This window comes from Oncorhynchus mykiss, chromosome 32, assembly GCF_013265735.2.
Source record: "Oncorhynchus mykiss isolate Arlee chromosome 32, USDA_OmykA_1.1, whole genome shotgun sequence".
Taxonomy (NCBI): Eukaryota; Metazoa; Chordata; class Actinopteri; order Salmoniformes; family Salmonidae; genus Oncorhynchus; species Oncorhynchus mykiss.
In genome coordinates, this window is record NC_050572.1 from 2,846,726 (window position 1) to 2,862,955 (window position 16,230).

The 16,230-nt window shown below is 47.8% G+C and overlaps 1 protein-coding gene across 5 annotated transcripts; it reads right to left on the reverse strand.

Moving 5' to 3' along the window:
* Nucleotides 1-8,189: 8,189 nt before the first annotated feature.
* tdp2b (tyrosyl-DNA phosphodiesterase 2b) lies at nt 8,190-15,789 on the reverse strand. 5 transcript variants are annotated; one of them, XM_036971295.1, is made up of 7 exons: nt 15,678-15,789; nt 14,555-14,685; nt 13,971-14,186; nt 12,578-12,669; nt 9,825-9,943; nt 9,553-9,723; nt 8,190-9,101 (listed from the first exon to the last, which is right to left on the reverse strand). In XM_036971295.1, the coding sequence occupies exons 2-7, from the start codon at nt 14,653-14,655 to the stop codon at nt 8,820-8,822; spliced, it is 981 nt and encodes a 326-aa protein (XP_036827190.1). In that variant the 5' UTR covers nt 14,656-14,685; nt 15,678-15,789; the 3' UTR covers nt 8,190-8,819. The 5 variants fall into 5 exon arrangements, with proteins under 5 accessions (XP_036827190.1, XP_021422849.1, XP_036827188.1 ...); XM_021567174.2 differs by lacking the exon at nt 15,678-15,789 and adding an exon at nt 15,225-15,451; XM_036971293.1 differs by lacking the exon at nt 15,678-15,789 and adding an exon at nt 15,101-15,432.
* Nucleotides 15,790-16,230: the final 441 nt, after the last annotated feature.

Below are 16,230 nucleotides of genomic sequence, written 5' to 3' on the forward strand. Positions count from 1 at the left end.
CCTAGTATGATAAACCCTGCTATAACCTGCCTAGTATGATAAACCCTGATATAATCTGCCTAGTATGATTTACCCTGCTATAACCTACCTAGTATGATAAACCCTGCTATAACCTGCCTAGTATGATAAACCCTGCTATAACCTGCCTAGTATGATAAACCCTGCCTAGTATGATAAACCCTGCTATAATCTGCCTAGTATGATAAACCCTGCCTAGTATGATAAACCCTGCTATAATCTGCCTAGTATGATAAACCCTGCCTAGTATGATAAACCCTGATAAACCCTGCCTAGTATGATAAACCCTGATATACCCTGCCTAGTATGATAAACCCTGCTATAATCTGCCTAGTATGATAAACCCTGCTATAATCTGCCTAGTATGATAAACCCTGCCTAGTATGATAAACCCCGATAAACCCTGCCTAGTATGATTTACCCTGCTATACCCTGCCTAGTATGATAAACCCTGCTATACCCTGCCTAGTATGATAAACCTTGCTATACCCTGCCTAGTATGATAAACCCTGCTATACCCTGCCTAGTATGATAAACCCTGCCTAGTATGATAAACCCTGATAAACCCTGCCTAGTATGATAAACCCTGATAAACCCTGCCTAGTATTTGACACCTTGCCATAACCTGCCTTAGTCCATAGAGACATGCTATAACCTGCCTTAGTCCATAGAGACATGCCATAACCTGCCTTAGTCCATAGAGACATGCCATAACCTGCCTTAGTCCATAGAGACATGCCATAACCTGCCTTAGTCCATAGAGACATGCCATAACCTGCCTTAGTCCATAGAGACATGCCATAACCTGCCTTAGTCCATAGAGACATGCCATAACCTGCCTTAGTCCATAGAGACATGCCATAACCTGCCTTAGTCCATAGAGACATGCCATAACCTGCCTTAGTCCATAGAGACATGCCATAACCTGCCTTAGTTCATAGACATGCCATAACCTGCCTTAGTCCATAGAGACATGCCATAACCTGCCTTAGTCCATAGAGACATGCCATAACCTGCCTTAGTCCATAGAGACATGCCATAACCTGCCTTAGTCCATAGAGACATGCCATAACCTGCCTTAGTCCATAGACATGCCATAACCTGCCTTAGTCCATAGAGACATGCCATAACCTGCCTTAGTCCATAGAGACATGCTATATTGACAAAAACTACCACTACTACACTACTACAGGCAGAATGACGCCGTACGACAGGCAGAATGACGCCGTACGACAGGCAGAATGACGCCGTACGACAGGCAGAATGACGCCGTACGACAGGCAGAATGACGCCGTACGACAGGCAGAATGACGCCGTTCGACAGGCAGAATGACGTCGTACGACAGGCAGAATGACGCCGTACGACAGGCAGAATGACGCCGTACGACAGGCAGAATGACGCCGTACGACAGGCAGAATGACGCCGTACGACAGGCAGAATGACGCCGTACGACAGGCAGAATGACGCCGTACGACAGGCAGAATGACGCCGTACGACAGGCAGAATGACGCCGTTCGACAGGCAGAATGACGCCGTACGACAGGCAGAATGACGCCGTTCGACAGGCAGAATGACGCCGTACGACAGGCAGAATGACGCCGTTCGACAGGCAGAATGACGCCGTACGACAGGCAGAATGACGATGTATGGTTTAATGATCTATGGTTTACTGGTCTAAAGTAGTGCACTATATAGGGTGCCATAGGGCTCTGGTCTAAAGTAGTACACTATATAGGGAATAGGGTTCCATAGGGCCCTGGTCTAAAGTAGTACACTATATAGGGAATAGGGTTCCATAGGGCCCTGGTCTAAAGTAGTGCACTATATAGGGAATAGGGTTCCATAGGGCCCTGGTCTAAAGTAGTACACTATATAGGGAATAGGGTTCCATAGGGCCCTGGTCTAAAGTAGTGCACTATATAGGGAATAGGGTTCCATAGGACTCTGGTCTAAAGCAGTACACTATATAGGGAATAGGGTTCCATAGGGCCCTGGTCTAAAGTAGTGCACTATATAGGGAATAGGGTTCCATAGGGCTCTGGTCTAAAGTAGTGCACTATATAGGGTGCCATAGGGCTCTGGTCTAAAGTAGTACACCATATAGGGAATAGGGTGCCATAGGGCTCTGGTCTAAAGTAGTGCACTACATAGGGAATAGGATGCCATTTGGGATGTAACCCTGTCTGTCATCAAATTTAAAATCAGATGTATTTATCAGCCCTTTGTACATCAGCTGATATATCAAAGTGCTGTACAGAAACCCAGCCTGAAACCCCAAACAGCAAGCAATGCAGGTGTAGAAGCACAGTGCTAATAGTATGAATGTGAAAACTAGGAGTTTGTTGTGTTCTGTTTCCATGTTCCATCCATCTCTTAATATTACACAGGTTTTTTTTGGTTAATTTGTTTTTATGTCGATTTGCAGGGACTTTTTGGGATAAGTTTCAGTCTGTAGTTGAATTCTCTTTATCTTAAACTATAAGGCACAATTAGAGACTGTCATTGCTATCAGTTCTGACTCGTGTTCATTAGGCACCTCCTTTCCACTAAATTGAACTTGTTCAATAAGAAACATTGGTTTTGAATAGGACCCAGGTCTGGGTTTGACATGGGGATCCTGTCCTGCCTGGCCAATAGGAACAGTTATGCTTTAGCCTGGCTGACCAATAGGAACAGTTCTGCTTTAGCCTGGTGGTCCTGTCCTGGCTGACCAATAGGAACAGTTCTGCTTTAGCCTGGTGGTCCTGTCCTGGCTGACCGACCAATAGGAACAGTTCTGCTTTAGCCTGGTGGTCCTGTCCTGGCTGACCGACCAATAGGAACAGTTCTGCTTTAGCCTGGTGGTCCTGTCCTGGCTGACCGACCAATAGCAACACTTCTGCTTTGGCCTGGCTGTCCAATAGCAACACTCCTGCTTTGGCCTGGCTGTCCAATAGCAACACTCCTGCTTTGGCCTGGATGTCCAATTGCAACACTCCTGCTTTGGCCTGGCTGTCCAATAGGAACACTCCTGCTTTGGCCTGGATGTCCAATAGCAACACTCCTGCTCTGGCCTGGCTGTCCAATAGCAACACTCCTGCTTTGGCCTGGCTGTCCAATAGCAACACTCCTGCTCTGGCCTGGCTGTCCAATAGCAACACTCCTTCTTTGGCCTGGCTGTCCAATAGCAACACTCCTGCTTTGGCCTGGCTGTCCAATAGCAACACTCCTGCTTTGGCCTGGCTGTCCAATAGCAACACTCCTGCTCTGGCCTGGCTGTCCAATAGCAACACTCCTTCTTTGGCCTGGCTGTCCAATAGCAACACTCCTTCTTTGGCCTGGCTGTCCAATAGCAACACTCCTTCTTTGGCCTGGCTGTCCAATAGCAACACTCCTTCTTTGGCCTGGCTGTCCAATAGCAACACTCCTTCTTTGGCCTGGCTGTCCAATAGGAACACTCCTGCTTTGGCCTGGATGTCCAATAGCAACACTCCTGCTCTGGCCTGGCTGTCCAATAGCAACACTCCTGCTTTGGCCTGGCTGTCCAATAGCAACACTCCTGCTCTGGCCTGGCTGTCCAATAGCAACACTCCTTCTTTGGCCTGGCTGTCCAATAGCAACACTCCTGCTTTGGCCTGGCTGTCCAATAGCAACACTCCTGCTTTGGCCTGGCTGTCCAATAGCAACACTCCTGCTCTGGCCTGGCTGTCCAATAGCAACACTCCTTCTTTGGCCTGGCTGTCCAATAGCAACACTCCTTCTTTGGCCTGGCTGTCCAATAGCAACACTCCTTCTTTGGCCTGGCTGTCCAATAGCAACACTCCTTCTTTGGCCTGGCTGTCCAATAGCAACACTCCTTCTTTGGCCTGGCTGTCCAATAGCAACACTCCTTCTTTGGCCTGGCTGTCCAATAGCAACACTCCTTCTTTGGCCTGGCTGTCCAATAGTAACACTCCTTCTTTGGCCTGGCTGTCCAATAGCAACACTCCTGCTCTGGCCTGGCTGTCTGCTCCGGGATCATTTTAGCAGCTCTGCAGTTCTGACCGGAACAGATGGAAAGGAGAGACATTCTCAGCAGGGAATGTTGTTCTGTTCTGCCAAGGAGCCCCGAGTACATTATGGTCTGATTTAACCATTCGTTTTACTGTGGATATAGATACTTTTGTACCTGTTTCCTCCAGCATCTTCACAAGGTCCTTTGCTGCTGTTCTGGGATTGATTTGCACTTTTCACACCAAAGTACGTTCATCTCTAGGAGACAGAACACGTCTCTTTCCTGAGCGGTATGACGGCTGCGTGGTCCCATGGTGTTTATACTTGCGTACTATTGTTTGTACAGATGAACGTGGTACCTTCAGGTGTTTGGAAATTGCTCCCAAGGATGAACCAGACTTGTCGAGGTCTACAATTCTTTTCTGAGGTCTTGGCTGATTTCTTTTGATTTTCCCATGATGTCAAGCAAAGAGGCACTGAGTTTGAAGGTAGGCCTTGAAATAGAATGCTGTTCATTGGCTACAGCTCAGCGTTCAACACCATTAGTGCCCTCCAAGCTCATCACTAAGCTAAGGACCCTGGGACTAAACACCTCCCTCTGCAACTGGATCCTGGACTTCCTGACGGGCTACAAATAATCAAATGCCTATCCAGACTATTTGTATTGCCCCCTCATTTACACCACTGCTACGCTCTTATCTATGCAAAATCATTTTTCAGTCTACCTACATGTACATATTATCTCCACTAACCGGTGCCCCCCGCACATCACATTGACTCTGTACCAGTACCCCCCTGTAAATAGTCTCGCTGCTCTTTAATTACTTGTTACTTTTATTTATCCATATTTTTTAAACTTCATTTTGGGTTAAGGGCTCGTAAGTAAACATTTCACTGTAAGGTCTATTACACCTGTTGTTGTATTCAGCACATGTGACTAATAAAATTTGATTTGCATACAGGGATATAACCACATCTACACACACACACACCAGGCACTCTCTTCCATCCACCCATTCCATCTTTTCTCATTCTTCTTCTCTGGTTTTGGAAGCAGCTTCAGTGTGGTTGTCTGTCTCAAAAAGCTGTTGAATACATTGTATTTGAAAGTATCCACACCCCTTGACACGTTACAGCCTTATTATAAAATAGATTAAATTCGTTTTTTTCCTCATCAATCTACACACAATACCCCATAATGACGAGCAAAAACAGGTTTTTAGACATTTTTGCAAATGTATATATTTTTTGCTTCTGAAATATAACATTTACATAAGTATTCAGACCCTTCACTCAGTACTTTGTTAGAGCACCTTTGGCAGCGATTTAAAGCCTCAAGTCTTCTCGAGTAGGACGCTACAAGCTTGGCACACCTGTATTTGTGGAGATTATCCCATTCTTGTCTTCAGATCCTCTCAAGCTCTGTCAAGTTGGATGGGGAGTGTCGCTGCACAGCTATTTTCAGGTCTCTCCAGAGTTGTTCGATCGGGTTCAAGTCCAGGCTCTGGCTAGGCCACTGAAGTACATTGAGACTTGTCCCGAAGCCAGTCCTGTGTTGTCTTGGCTGTGTGCTTAGGGTCGTTGTCCTGTTGGATGGTGAACCTTTGCCCCAGTCTGAGGTCTGGAGCAGGTTTTCATCAAGGATCTCTCTGTACTTTGCTCCGTTCACCTTTGCCTCAATCCTGACTAGTCCCCCAGTCCCTGCCGCTGAAAAACATCCCCACAGCATAATGCTGCCACCACCATGCTTTACTGTAGAGATGGTGCCAGGTTTCCTCCTGACGTGACGCTTGGCATTCAGGCCAAATAGTTCAATCTTGGTTTCATCAGACCAGAGAATCTTGTTTCTCAAGGTCTGAGAGTCTCTAGGTGCCTTTTGGCAAACTCCATGTGGACTGTCATGTGCCTTTTACTGAGGAGTGGCTTCCGTCTGGCCACTTTACCAGAAAGGCCTGATTGGTGGAGTGCTGCAGAGATGGTTGTCCTTCTGGAAGGTTCTCCCATCTCCACAGAGGAACTCTGGAGCTCTGTCAGTGGCCATAGGATTCTTGGTCACCTCCCTGACCAAGGCCCTTCTCCCCAGATTGCTCAGTTTGGCCAGGCGGGCAGCTCTAGGAAGAGTCTTGGTGGTTCCAAACTTCTTTCATTTAAGAATGATGGAGGCCACTGTGTTCTTGGGGACCTTCAATGCTGCAGACATTTTATGGTACCCTTCACTAGATCTGAGCCTCGACACAATCCTGTCTCTGAGGACAGGTGTGTGTCTTTCCAAATCATGTCCAATCAATAGAATTTACCACAGGTGGACTCCAATCAAGTTGTAGAAACATCTCAAGGATGATCAATGGATACAGGATGCACCTGAGCTCAATTTACAGTCTCATAGCGAAGGGTCTGAATACTGAGGTAAATAAGGTATTGATGTTTTATTTTTTTATACATTTTTAGAAATGTCGAAACACCTGTTATCGCTTTGTCATTCTGGTGTATCGTGTGTAGTTACATTTTTATTATTATACAGAAAATAAACAATCCTTTATTTAACTAGGCAAGTCAGTTAAGAACAAATTTAATATAATACATCTTAGAATAATGCTGTAACGTGTGGAAGTGTGGAGAAAGTCAAGGGGTCTGAATACTTTTCTGAATGCACTGTGTGTGTATACCAGAATGAGTTCTTCACTGTTTCTGGAGAGAGAATATCCTCCACCCTGAATTTAGCAAAAATGTGATGACAGGGCTGTATTGATGTTGATTGAACTGAACGATATTAACGGGCAGAATCATACATACCCTGTCTGGGGCTGTAACGTCATAGCCTGGATCCCAGATCTGTTTGCGCCGTCTTTCCAACTCCTATCTATGGTGACCATTGGAGTTAGCCTGGATCCCAGATCTGTTTGTGCTTTTGCCTACTTCATGCTGTCTTTCACGTCAAGACGGTTGACAAGGTGGCACAAACAGACTGGTACCCAGGCTACATTGGAGTTGGCTAGACCGCACATGGAGATCTGGGATCCAGGCTAACAACCTGCCTTGCACCTCCTGCTGTTTGAAACCTGTAGGGTTTCACGTCATCATCAGACAGACCAACATATCTACTGTCACCCTCCCAGTACCTGTAGAAACATATCTATCTGGTCATGATGAGCAGAGAAGATCCAACGTGAGTGTGCCAAAGGGCACCTTATTCCCTAGATAAATGTACCCTATAGTCCCTGTTCAAAGTTAGTGCACAATATAGGGAATATGGTGCTACTTGGGACGCAGCCTCTGGGTGAAGGAACATCCAGGAAAACAGCTGCCAGCTAGCCAAACATCTGAACTATACAATTAGAATAGCTGAGTCCATTCTACTAATTATATATCTATGGTCTGAGCACTGGCAGCACATTGGAAAAGTTAAATAAAAGGTTTCATTTAAATATATATATAATTGGAGAGGTCAGCATGTCTTGACCTGGGGTTGGCAGGACACATATTAAAGAAGCAAAGCAAGTCTACTGAATGGAAGCCATTAAACCTCGTTCCCACCGACATTGAGGAGGAGTGGGACAACACAACCTGATCAACTGTATGTGAAGGGGAGATGTCACACCAGATACTGACTGGTTATGATCCACGCCCCTACCTTTTATTTAAAGGTATCTGTGAAAAACAGAACTGTTTTCTCCGTCATGTGAAAGCTATAGATTAGGGTCAAATTAATTGTTTTCAATCGACTAATTTCCTTGAGTTAACAGTAACTGGGTAAAATATGTGCATTATATATAAATGTAACAGTTTGCTCCGTCCATGTTGCTGTAGCGTAGCAAAATGCTACGAGGGTCATTTGTTTTGACTCTAAATAGCAATTCATCTAATTCTGTTTCCGTGCTTGACATTTCAGCAAGGACCAAAAATGAAATCTGATCTAATCTGAGACCAGGAGGAGAGAACATGCTGTGTAGGCTGAGGATCGTTGGCAAGGACACCAACTTGAAGAAAAAGCTTTTTAGCAGAGCCTCGTGACATGTCCTCTTTCTTCCTTTAAAAAAAAATAAAAAAATTGGCCAATCAAATTCTGACAGAAGGCAGTGAGACAGGAACAGATGTCTCCTAAACTAACCTTTGTCATGGAAATTGCTAAGCATTTTGACTTGATAATTTGCGCAACGTCACTCCCTAGGTGTTTAAACGATGTCATTAGAAGCCTCTCTGGTGAAGAAAAACAAGCCATTTATTTCCAGAATGTATTTATTTCAATGTCCAGGACTAAAAACAGATTTGAGGGAAATCATCATCACATGTAAGACTTCTGCTATTAAAACCAAACACATATTGAAATAAAAAAATGAGAGCCAAAGCCTATTAGGAGACGAGAGCATAAAGCATCTGAACACTGGGATAAGATCCGCACAGCTGCTGTCCAAAATGACACCCCTATTCCCTATATAGTGCACTCATTTTCACCAGTTTTATGGTCTCTGGTCTAAAGTAGTGCACTAAAATAGGGAGGCATTTAGGACATTCAACATTTCCATTCTGAGGGTGTGTTAGGCGTGAGGTGACCAAGGCAAGATTGAAACCGTCCTGTCCTCAGCTCAAGGCACTACAATAAAGGTGAGCCAGCCGTCTCTGATCCTGCCGTCAGTGGCCATACAGAGACTGTGCTTGCTACCGATCCAATATTAGAGCAACTATAACCTTTTTAACTGTCCGTTAGGAAAGTTAACCTCTTCAGACTCTGCTGGGACACACAAACATGTTCCCCGTCTCATATTGGTTCCTGGTCAAAAGCAGTGCACTACAGGGATCAATTTGGGACAGGACCCTTAAGTCTCAGAAGCTAAAGGATAAAGCTGCAGTAGATTCCCCAGTGATCACTGGTGTAGCGACCACAGTCCAGCTTCTCTAAACCCACCAGGGCCATGTGGTCTGGGGTCATCCGGGACCCGGGGCCCTCCTTGGCCGGTCGGAGGTAGACGCGGTCAAACCGACACCTGCTGACATACGGTACACTCTTGTTGCTGTTGGCCTTGGTGTCCCAGGTGTACCTGCAGTGCTCCTGCTTCCCCAGCTGCTCCCACACGTCACACACCCCACCGGGCAGACCTCCAACCTTGGTCACCTGAGACAGAAATAAAGTTATCAAGGGTTGACAGATTCCTATCTGAGATATTGATAGAGATACTCTCAATGATCGGCTATGAAAAGCCAACTGACATTTACTCCTGAGGTGCTGACTTGCTGCACCCTCGACAACCACTGTGATTATTATTATTTGACCCTGCTGGTCATTTATGAACATTTGAACATCTTGGCCATGTTCTGTTATAATCTCCACCCGGCACAGCCAGAAGAGGACTGGCCACCCCACATAGCCTGGTTTCTTCCTAGGTTTTGACCTTTCTAGTGAGTTTTTCCTAGCCAGCGTGCTTCTACATCTGCATTGCTTGCTGTTTTAGGCTGGGTTTCTGTACAGCACTTTGAGATATCAGCTGATGTAAGAAGGGCTTTATAAATAAATGTGATATCGATGAGAAAGAATGGTTTCAGGTTAACACACAGAGAGACCTAACCTCGGCGTCCCTCAGGTTAGTGTCCCCTCCAAATAGGACAGTCACGTTAGTGGGAGCCTCCCTCATCCTCTTCAGCACCACACTCAGCTGTTTCATCCTCTCCTCTGCCTGTCCCTTACAGCTCTCAAAGTGGGACGTCATCACACACAGCTCCTGGTCCCTGAACGTCACCTGTGGACGAATGGACACGCACAGCGCTACGATAAGCTGTGTAGTAATAAAGACAATGACCCGTTGAGACTCCTGGGGTTTTAAAATCAGTGTGGACCTACTTGAGCAACGAGCAGATTCCTCATCATCTGAGTGGTCGGGTAACTGATGATGTCACTATTCAGGAGTTTGACTCTGGACTTCTTCAGCATCAAACCAGTGAAGTACCCCTCCTTGCCTCCTGACATTGAGGAAGTAAAATGTGTTTGTCATGGCATAATTTATATATATATATATATATATATATATATATATATATATATATATATATATATATATATATATATATATATATATATATATATATATATATATATATATATATATATATATATATATATATATATAAAAATCTCACACAAGAGATTCTACAAAATATTAGGGACAACTTCCTAATATTGAGTTGAACCCCCTTTTGCCCTCAGAACAGCCTCAAATCGTCTGGGGATGAACTCTACAAGGTGTTGAAAGCGCTCCACAGGGATGCTGGCTCATGTTCATTCCAAGGCCACACCATAATTTGCAAATAAATTCATTACAAACAATGTGATTTCATCCTACAATGTGATTTTCTGGATTTTTTTCCCTCATTTTGTCTGTCATAGTTGAAGTGTACCTATGATGAAAATTACAGGCCTCTCTCATCTTTTTAAGTGGGAGAACTTGCACAATTGGTGGCTGACTAAATACTGTTTTGCCCCACTGTATGTGCCATTTAGCAGATACTTATTCAAAGCAACATTACATTCCTCAGCGGGAATCGAACCCATTACCTTGGCATAAAAATACATAAGACACGGGTTCTGTTTCAGCATCCAACTTGCCCGGCAAGCAGCTAAGTGGTTAGTGTTGGGCCAACAACTGAAAGGATGCTGGATCGAATCCCCGAGCTGACAAGGTAAAAATCTGTCGTTCTGCCCCTGAACAAGGTAGTTTAACCCACTGTTCCCCTGAGCAAGGCAGTTAGCCCACTGTTCCCCTGGGCAAGGCAGTTAGCCCACTGTTCCCCTGAGCAAGGCAGTTAGCCCACTGTTCCCCTGAACAAGGTAGTTTAACCCACTGTTCCCCTGAGCAAGGCAGTTAGCCCACTGTTCCCCTGAGCAAGGCAGTTAGCCCACTGTTCCCCTGAGCAAGGCAGTTAGCCCACTGTTCCCCTGAGCAAGGCAGTTAACCCACTGTTCCCCTGAACAAGGCAGTTAGCCCACTGTTCCCCTGAGCAAGGCAGTTAACCCACTGTTCCCCAAGGCAGTTAAACCACTGTTCCCCAAGGCAGTTAACCCACTGTTCCCCTGAGCAAGGCAGTTAACCCACTGTTCCCCTGAGCAAGGCAGTTAACCCACTGTTCCCCTGGGCAAGGCAGTTAACCCACTGTTCCCCTGGGCAAGGCAGTTAACCCACTGTTCCCCTGGGCCAGGCAGTTAACCCACTGTTCCCCTGGGCCAGGCAGTTAACCCACTGTTCCCCTGGGCCAGGCAGTTAACCCACTGTTCCCCTGGGCCAGGCAGTTAACCCACTGTTCCCCTGGGCCAGGCAGTTAACCCACTGTTCCCCTGGGCCAGGCAGTTAACCCACTGTTCCCCTGGGCCAGGCAGTTAACCCACTGTTCCCCTGGGCCAGGCAGTTAACCCACTGTTCCCCTGGGCCAGGCAGTTAACCCACTGTTCCCCTGGGCCAGGCAGTTAACCCACTGTTCCCCTGGGCAAGGCAGTTAACCCACTGTTCCCCTGGGCAAGGCAGTTAACCCACTGTTCCCCTGGGCAAGGCAGGTAACCCACTGTTCCCCTGGGCAAGGCAGTTAACCCACTGTTCCCCTGGGCAAGGCAGTTAACCCACTGTTCCCCTGGGCAAGGCAGTTAACCCACTGTTCCCCTGGGCAAGGCAGTTAACCCACTGTTCCCCTGGGCAAGGCAGTTAACCCACTGTTCCCCTGGGCAAGGCAGTTAACCCACTGTTCCCCTGGGCAAGGCAGTTAACCCACTGTTCCCCTGGGCAAGGCAGTTAACCCACTGTTCCCCTGGGCAAGGCAGTTAGCCCACTGTTCCCCTGGGCAAGGCAGTTAGCCCACTGTTCCCCTGGGCAAGGCAGTTAGCCCACTGTTCCCCTGGGCAAGGCAGTTAGCCCACTGTTCCCCTGGGCAAGGCAGTTAGCCCACTGTTCCCCTGGGCAAGGCAGTTAGCCCACTGTTCCCCTGGGCAAGGCAGTTAGCCCACTGTTCCCCTGGGCAAGGCAGTTAGCCCACTGTTCCCCTGGGCAAGGCAGTTAGCCCACTGTTCCCCTGGGCAAGGCAGTTAGCCCACTGTTCCCCTGGGCAAGGCAGTTAGCCCACTGTTCCCCTGGGCAAGGCAGTTAGCCCACTGTTCCCCTGGGCAAGGCAGTTAGCCCACTGTTCCCCTGGGCAAGGCAGTTAGCCCACTGTTCCCCTGGGCAAGGCAGTTAGCCCACTGTTCCCCTGGGCAAGGCAGTTAGCCCACTGTTCCCCTGGGCAAGGCAGTTAGCCCACTGTTCCCCTGGGCAAGGCAGTTAGCCCACTGTTCCCCTGGGCAAGGCAGTTAGCCCACTGTTCCCCTGGGCAAGGCAGTTAGCCCACTGTTCCCCTGGGCAAGGCAGTTAGCCCACTGTTCCCCGGGCGCCGAAGACGTGGATGTTGATCAAGGCAGCTCCCCTCACCTCTCTGATTCAGAGGGGTTGGGTTAAATGCAGAAGACACATTTCAGTTGAACAACTGACAAGGTATCCCCCCTTTCTGTAACTAATTGCGCATGCATCGATGGGAATGTAGGTGTTATCTTGATATGGTAAAACTGTCACACCATACCCTCAATGATGGTGTAGCTGACGGCTCGCTTCTTGAGGTACTGAACATATGGTTCAATGAGTTCCTGCAGAAACACCACGTCAGGGGTGTACCTTAAAGGAGAGGAGAGAACGACGTTAAAGTATGTTAACAGACAGACCCATCATATCCACAACTAGTGTCCAAGTCAAATGCAAAAGACGTTTCTGTGAATTTTGTCCCATAATTCCCCCGTGACGTTTTGGATCTGCCTGAAGTGTAGGCTAACCCAGAGACATGTCCTTGAGTTTAGAGGAAGGATGTTAGCCTTGCCTTTCACATAGGTTGTGTGTATTCTACATAGACCCAAAAGCCAGAGCCCCTGTTCCCAAAGCCCCGGGCTGGCTGTTCCCTAATCCCCGGGCCGGCTGTTCCCTAAACCCCGGGCCGACTGTTCCCTAAAACCCTGGGCCGGCTGTTCCTAAACCACAGGCCGGCTGTTCCCTAAACCTCAGCTGTTCCCTAAACCTCAGCTGTTCCCTAAACCCTGGGCCGGCTGTTCCCTAAACCCCGGGCCGGCTGTTCCCTAAACCCCGGGCCGGCTGTTCCCTAAACCCCGGGCCGACTGTTCCCTAAAACCCTGGGCCGGCTGTTCCCTAAACCCCCGGGCCGGCTGTTCCCTAAACCCCCGGGCCGGCTGTTCCCTAAACCCCGGGCCGACTGTTCCCTAAAACCCTGGGCCGGCTGTTCCTAAACCACAGGCCGGCTGTTCCCTAAACCTCAGCTGTTCCCTAAACCTCAGCTGTTCCCTAAACCCTGGGCCGGCTGTTCCCTAAACCCCGGGCCGGCTGTTCCCTAAACCCCGGGCCGGCTGTTCCCTAAACCCCGGGCCGACTGTTCCCTAAAACCCCGGGCCGGCTGTTCCCTAAACCCCCGGGCCGGCTGTTCCCTAAACCCCCGGGCCGGCTGTTCCCTAAACCCCCGGGCCGGCTGTTCCCTAAACCCCCGGGCCGGCTGTTCCCTAAACCCCCGGTCCGGCTGTTCCCTAAACCCCCGGGCCGGCTGTTCCCTAAACCCCCGGGCCGGCTGTTCCCTAAACCCCCGGGCCGGCTGTTCCCTAAAACCCCGGGGCCGGCTGTTCCCTAAAACCCCGGGGCCGGCTGTTCCCTAAACCCGCGGGCCGGCTGTTCCCTAAAACCCCGGGCCGGCTGTTCCCTAAACCCCCGGGCCGGCTGTTCCCTAAACCCCGTGCCGGCTGTTCCCTAAAACCCCCGGGCCGGCTGTTCCCTAAAACCCCGGGCCGGCTGTTCCCTAAAACCCCGGGCCGGCTGTTCCCTAAAACCCCCGGGCCGGGTTAAGAGTGAGGATGTTAAGGAAAGTATTTGACATGGTCCCATAATGGCTGACTAAAGACAGCTAACGAACAGCAACTCACAGGGCCAGATAGGAACAGAGGCCTCTAGCACGCTCTCCCAGGTTCACGGTGTCCAGACCATCTACATTCCAAGAGATCAGCGACAGTTTGCCGCCATCCTGCTCCTCAGAGCCCGAGGTTTTAACTTCAGCTTTGGGTTCCACTGACTTGGAGGAGTTGGTTGACTTGGCGCTGCTGCTGCTGGAACAGGCAGGCTCTTCTGTGGTCAGGTCAATGCTGCAGGATTTGCAAGGACAGATTAGGGCAGTGTTTCCCAGTCCCGAGGGCCCAAAGGGGGTGCACATTTCGGTTTTTGCACTAGCACTAACACACTTGATTCAACTCATCATCAAGCCTTTGATTATTTGAATAAAAAGTGTTGAGGGTAATTGATAAGGCAGTAACTAAAATGTGCACCCCCTTTGGGCCCCCAGGACCAGGACTGGGAAACACTGGATTACAGAAAATATCTAGACCAGCACTGTAAATAACTTGTTAAATAATGGTTAAAGAGGCCCACAGTTTATTTTACACTTACCAAAATGACTAAATAAATATTGATATTGTAGACAGGCCAACGCATGAATATATATCACAATACATACCAGTCTATTTTCCCCTGTGGTTTGTCCAATTTCCGTCTTTTAACTTTAGGGGGGCTGATGTCCTTCTTTGGTGAATCTTCCACTGTAAAAACTGCCTCCATGTCAGCCTCGAAAAATGAGTTCAGAGCTCTCTGAAAGGTAACACAACATACATGCAGTATAGAGAAGGTTAATGGTTTTTTCCTCCAGACCTTAAAACTAAAGTGATAGTTAATTACGTGAAGTTAAATGTCCAACGCGTTGGATTCCATGGAAATAAGACGCCCTAACGTTGGGATGAGCAGCTACCGGAAGTGTTGTCGAATCCAATGTGCTGCTATAGCATTAGTTAGCTTAGCATGCTGATGAACAAACAGCAGTATTGAAATTCTCCATTTCTCAGTTGGTGGTCTAATTAAGTGCGTGGTCATCTCCCAACCCCTGGGTTGGTTACATTTTCCCCGAGACATATCTCACGGCGTAGCCTCGATCCGACAACGGATGGAAAAACTTATTTTACTCTATATATTAGAAACTGTTTTTAAGGCAATATAATTTCTGACCAACTTTTATGTTGAATTGGACTCTTCTGTCATTGCAGACAGAAAAAGGGGTCTGTGTTCCAAAGTTGTGTAGTCCTCCAATGTTAACTAATCAAATGGACTGATTGAAGCAGGATAATTAGCTATACCTCCATTTCCCAGTCATTTTCAGCAAGGTAACATTGAGCCACGGCGCTATCGGATCCTGTTACGGACACAAACTCATCACACAGACCAGTCCTCGTTTCTTCTAAAGTCGACACGGACTTGGAGATATTACTCATGGTTTTATCAATTTTACAGCGACACGTAATCTTGTTTTAGAAGCGAAGCAAAATCATTTTTTTCTTCTTATTTGAGGTTTAACAGCAGTTGACTGCCAATGAATGTTGCATTACCGCCACCTACCTGACTGGAGTACAACTTCCTTATTACTTTGCTTTATTTTTAAATAAAACAAATACCATCTAACCCTACACTCACTAAAAACCCACCACCCCACTCCACTATTTGCACCTATTTAGTCCTACCTCAGGCCAACAGCCTGAAAGGATGGGACACCACCACTCAACACACTGTGTAACTCTTCTGCCATCACATACCTCTCTGCAGCTGCCACCACATCCTCAATTGTCTGTGACTTCCGTTTCATCCCTGCAGTACAGTTGATAACCATTGCTATAAATGCTAGAAAGCCCAATCTTACTGAAACATATATCACTTGTTGGTTTATCCCTCTGTACTGGTACAGATCTACTACTCACACCCCTCTCAGGATCCCTCCCTCTGTACTGGTACAGATCTACTACACCAGTCCTCTCAGGATCCTCCCTCTGTACTGGTACAGATCTACTAGTCACACCACTCCTCTCAGGATCCCTCCCTCTGTTCTGGTACAGATCTACTACACCCCTCCTCTCAGGATCCCTCCCTCTGTTCTGGTACAGATCTACTAGTCACACCACTCCTCTCAGGATCCCTCCCTCTGTACTGGTACAGATCTACTACTCACACCCCTCTCAGGATCCCTCCCTCTGTACTGGTACAGATCTACTACACCAGTCCTCTCAGGATCCCTCCCTCTGTACTGGTACAGATCTACTACACCAGTCCTCTCAGGATCCCTCCCTCTGTTCTGGTACAGATCTACTACAC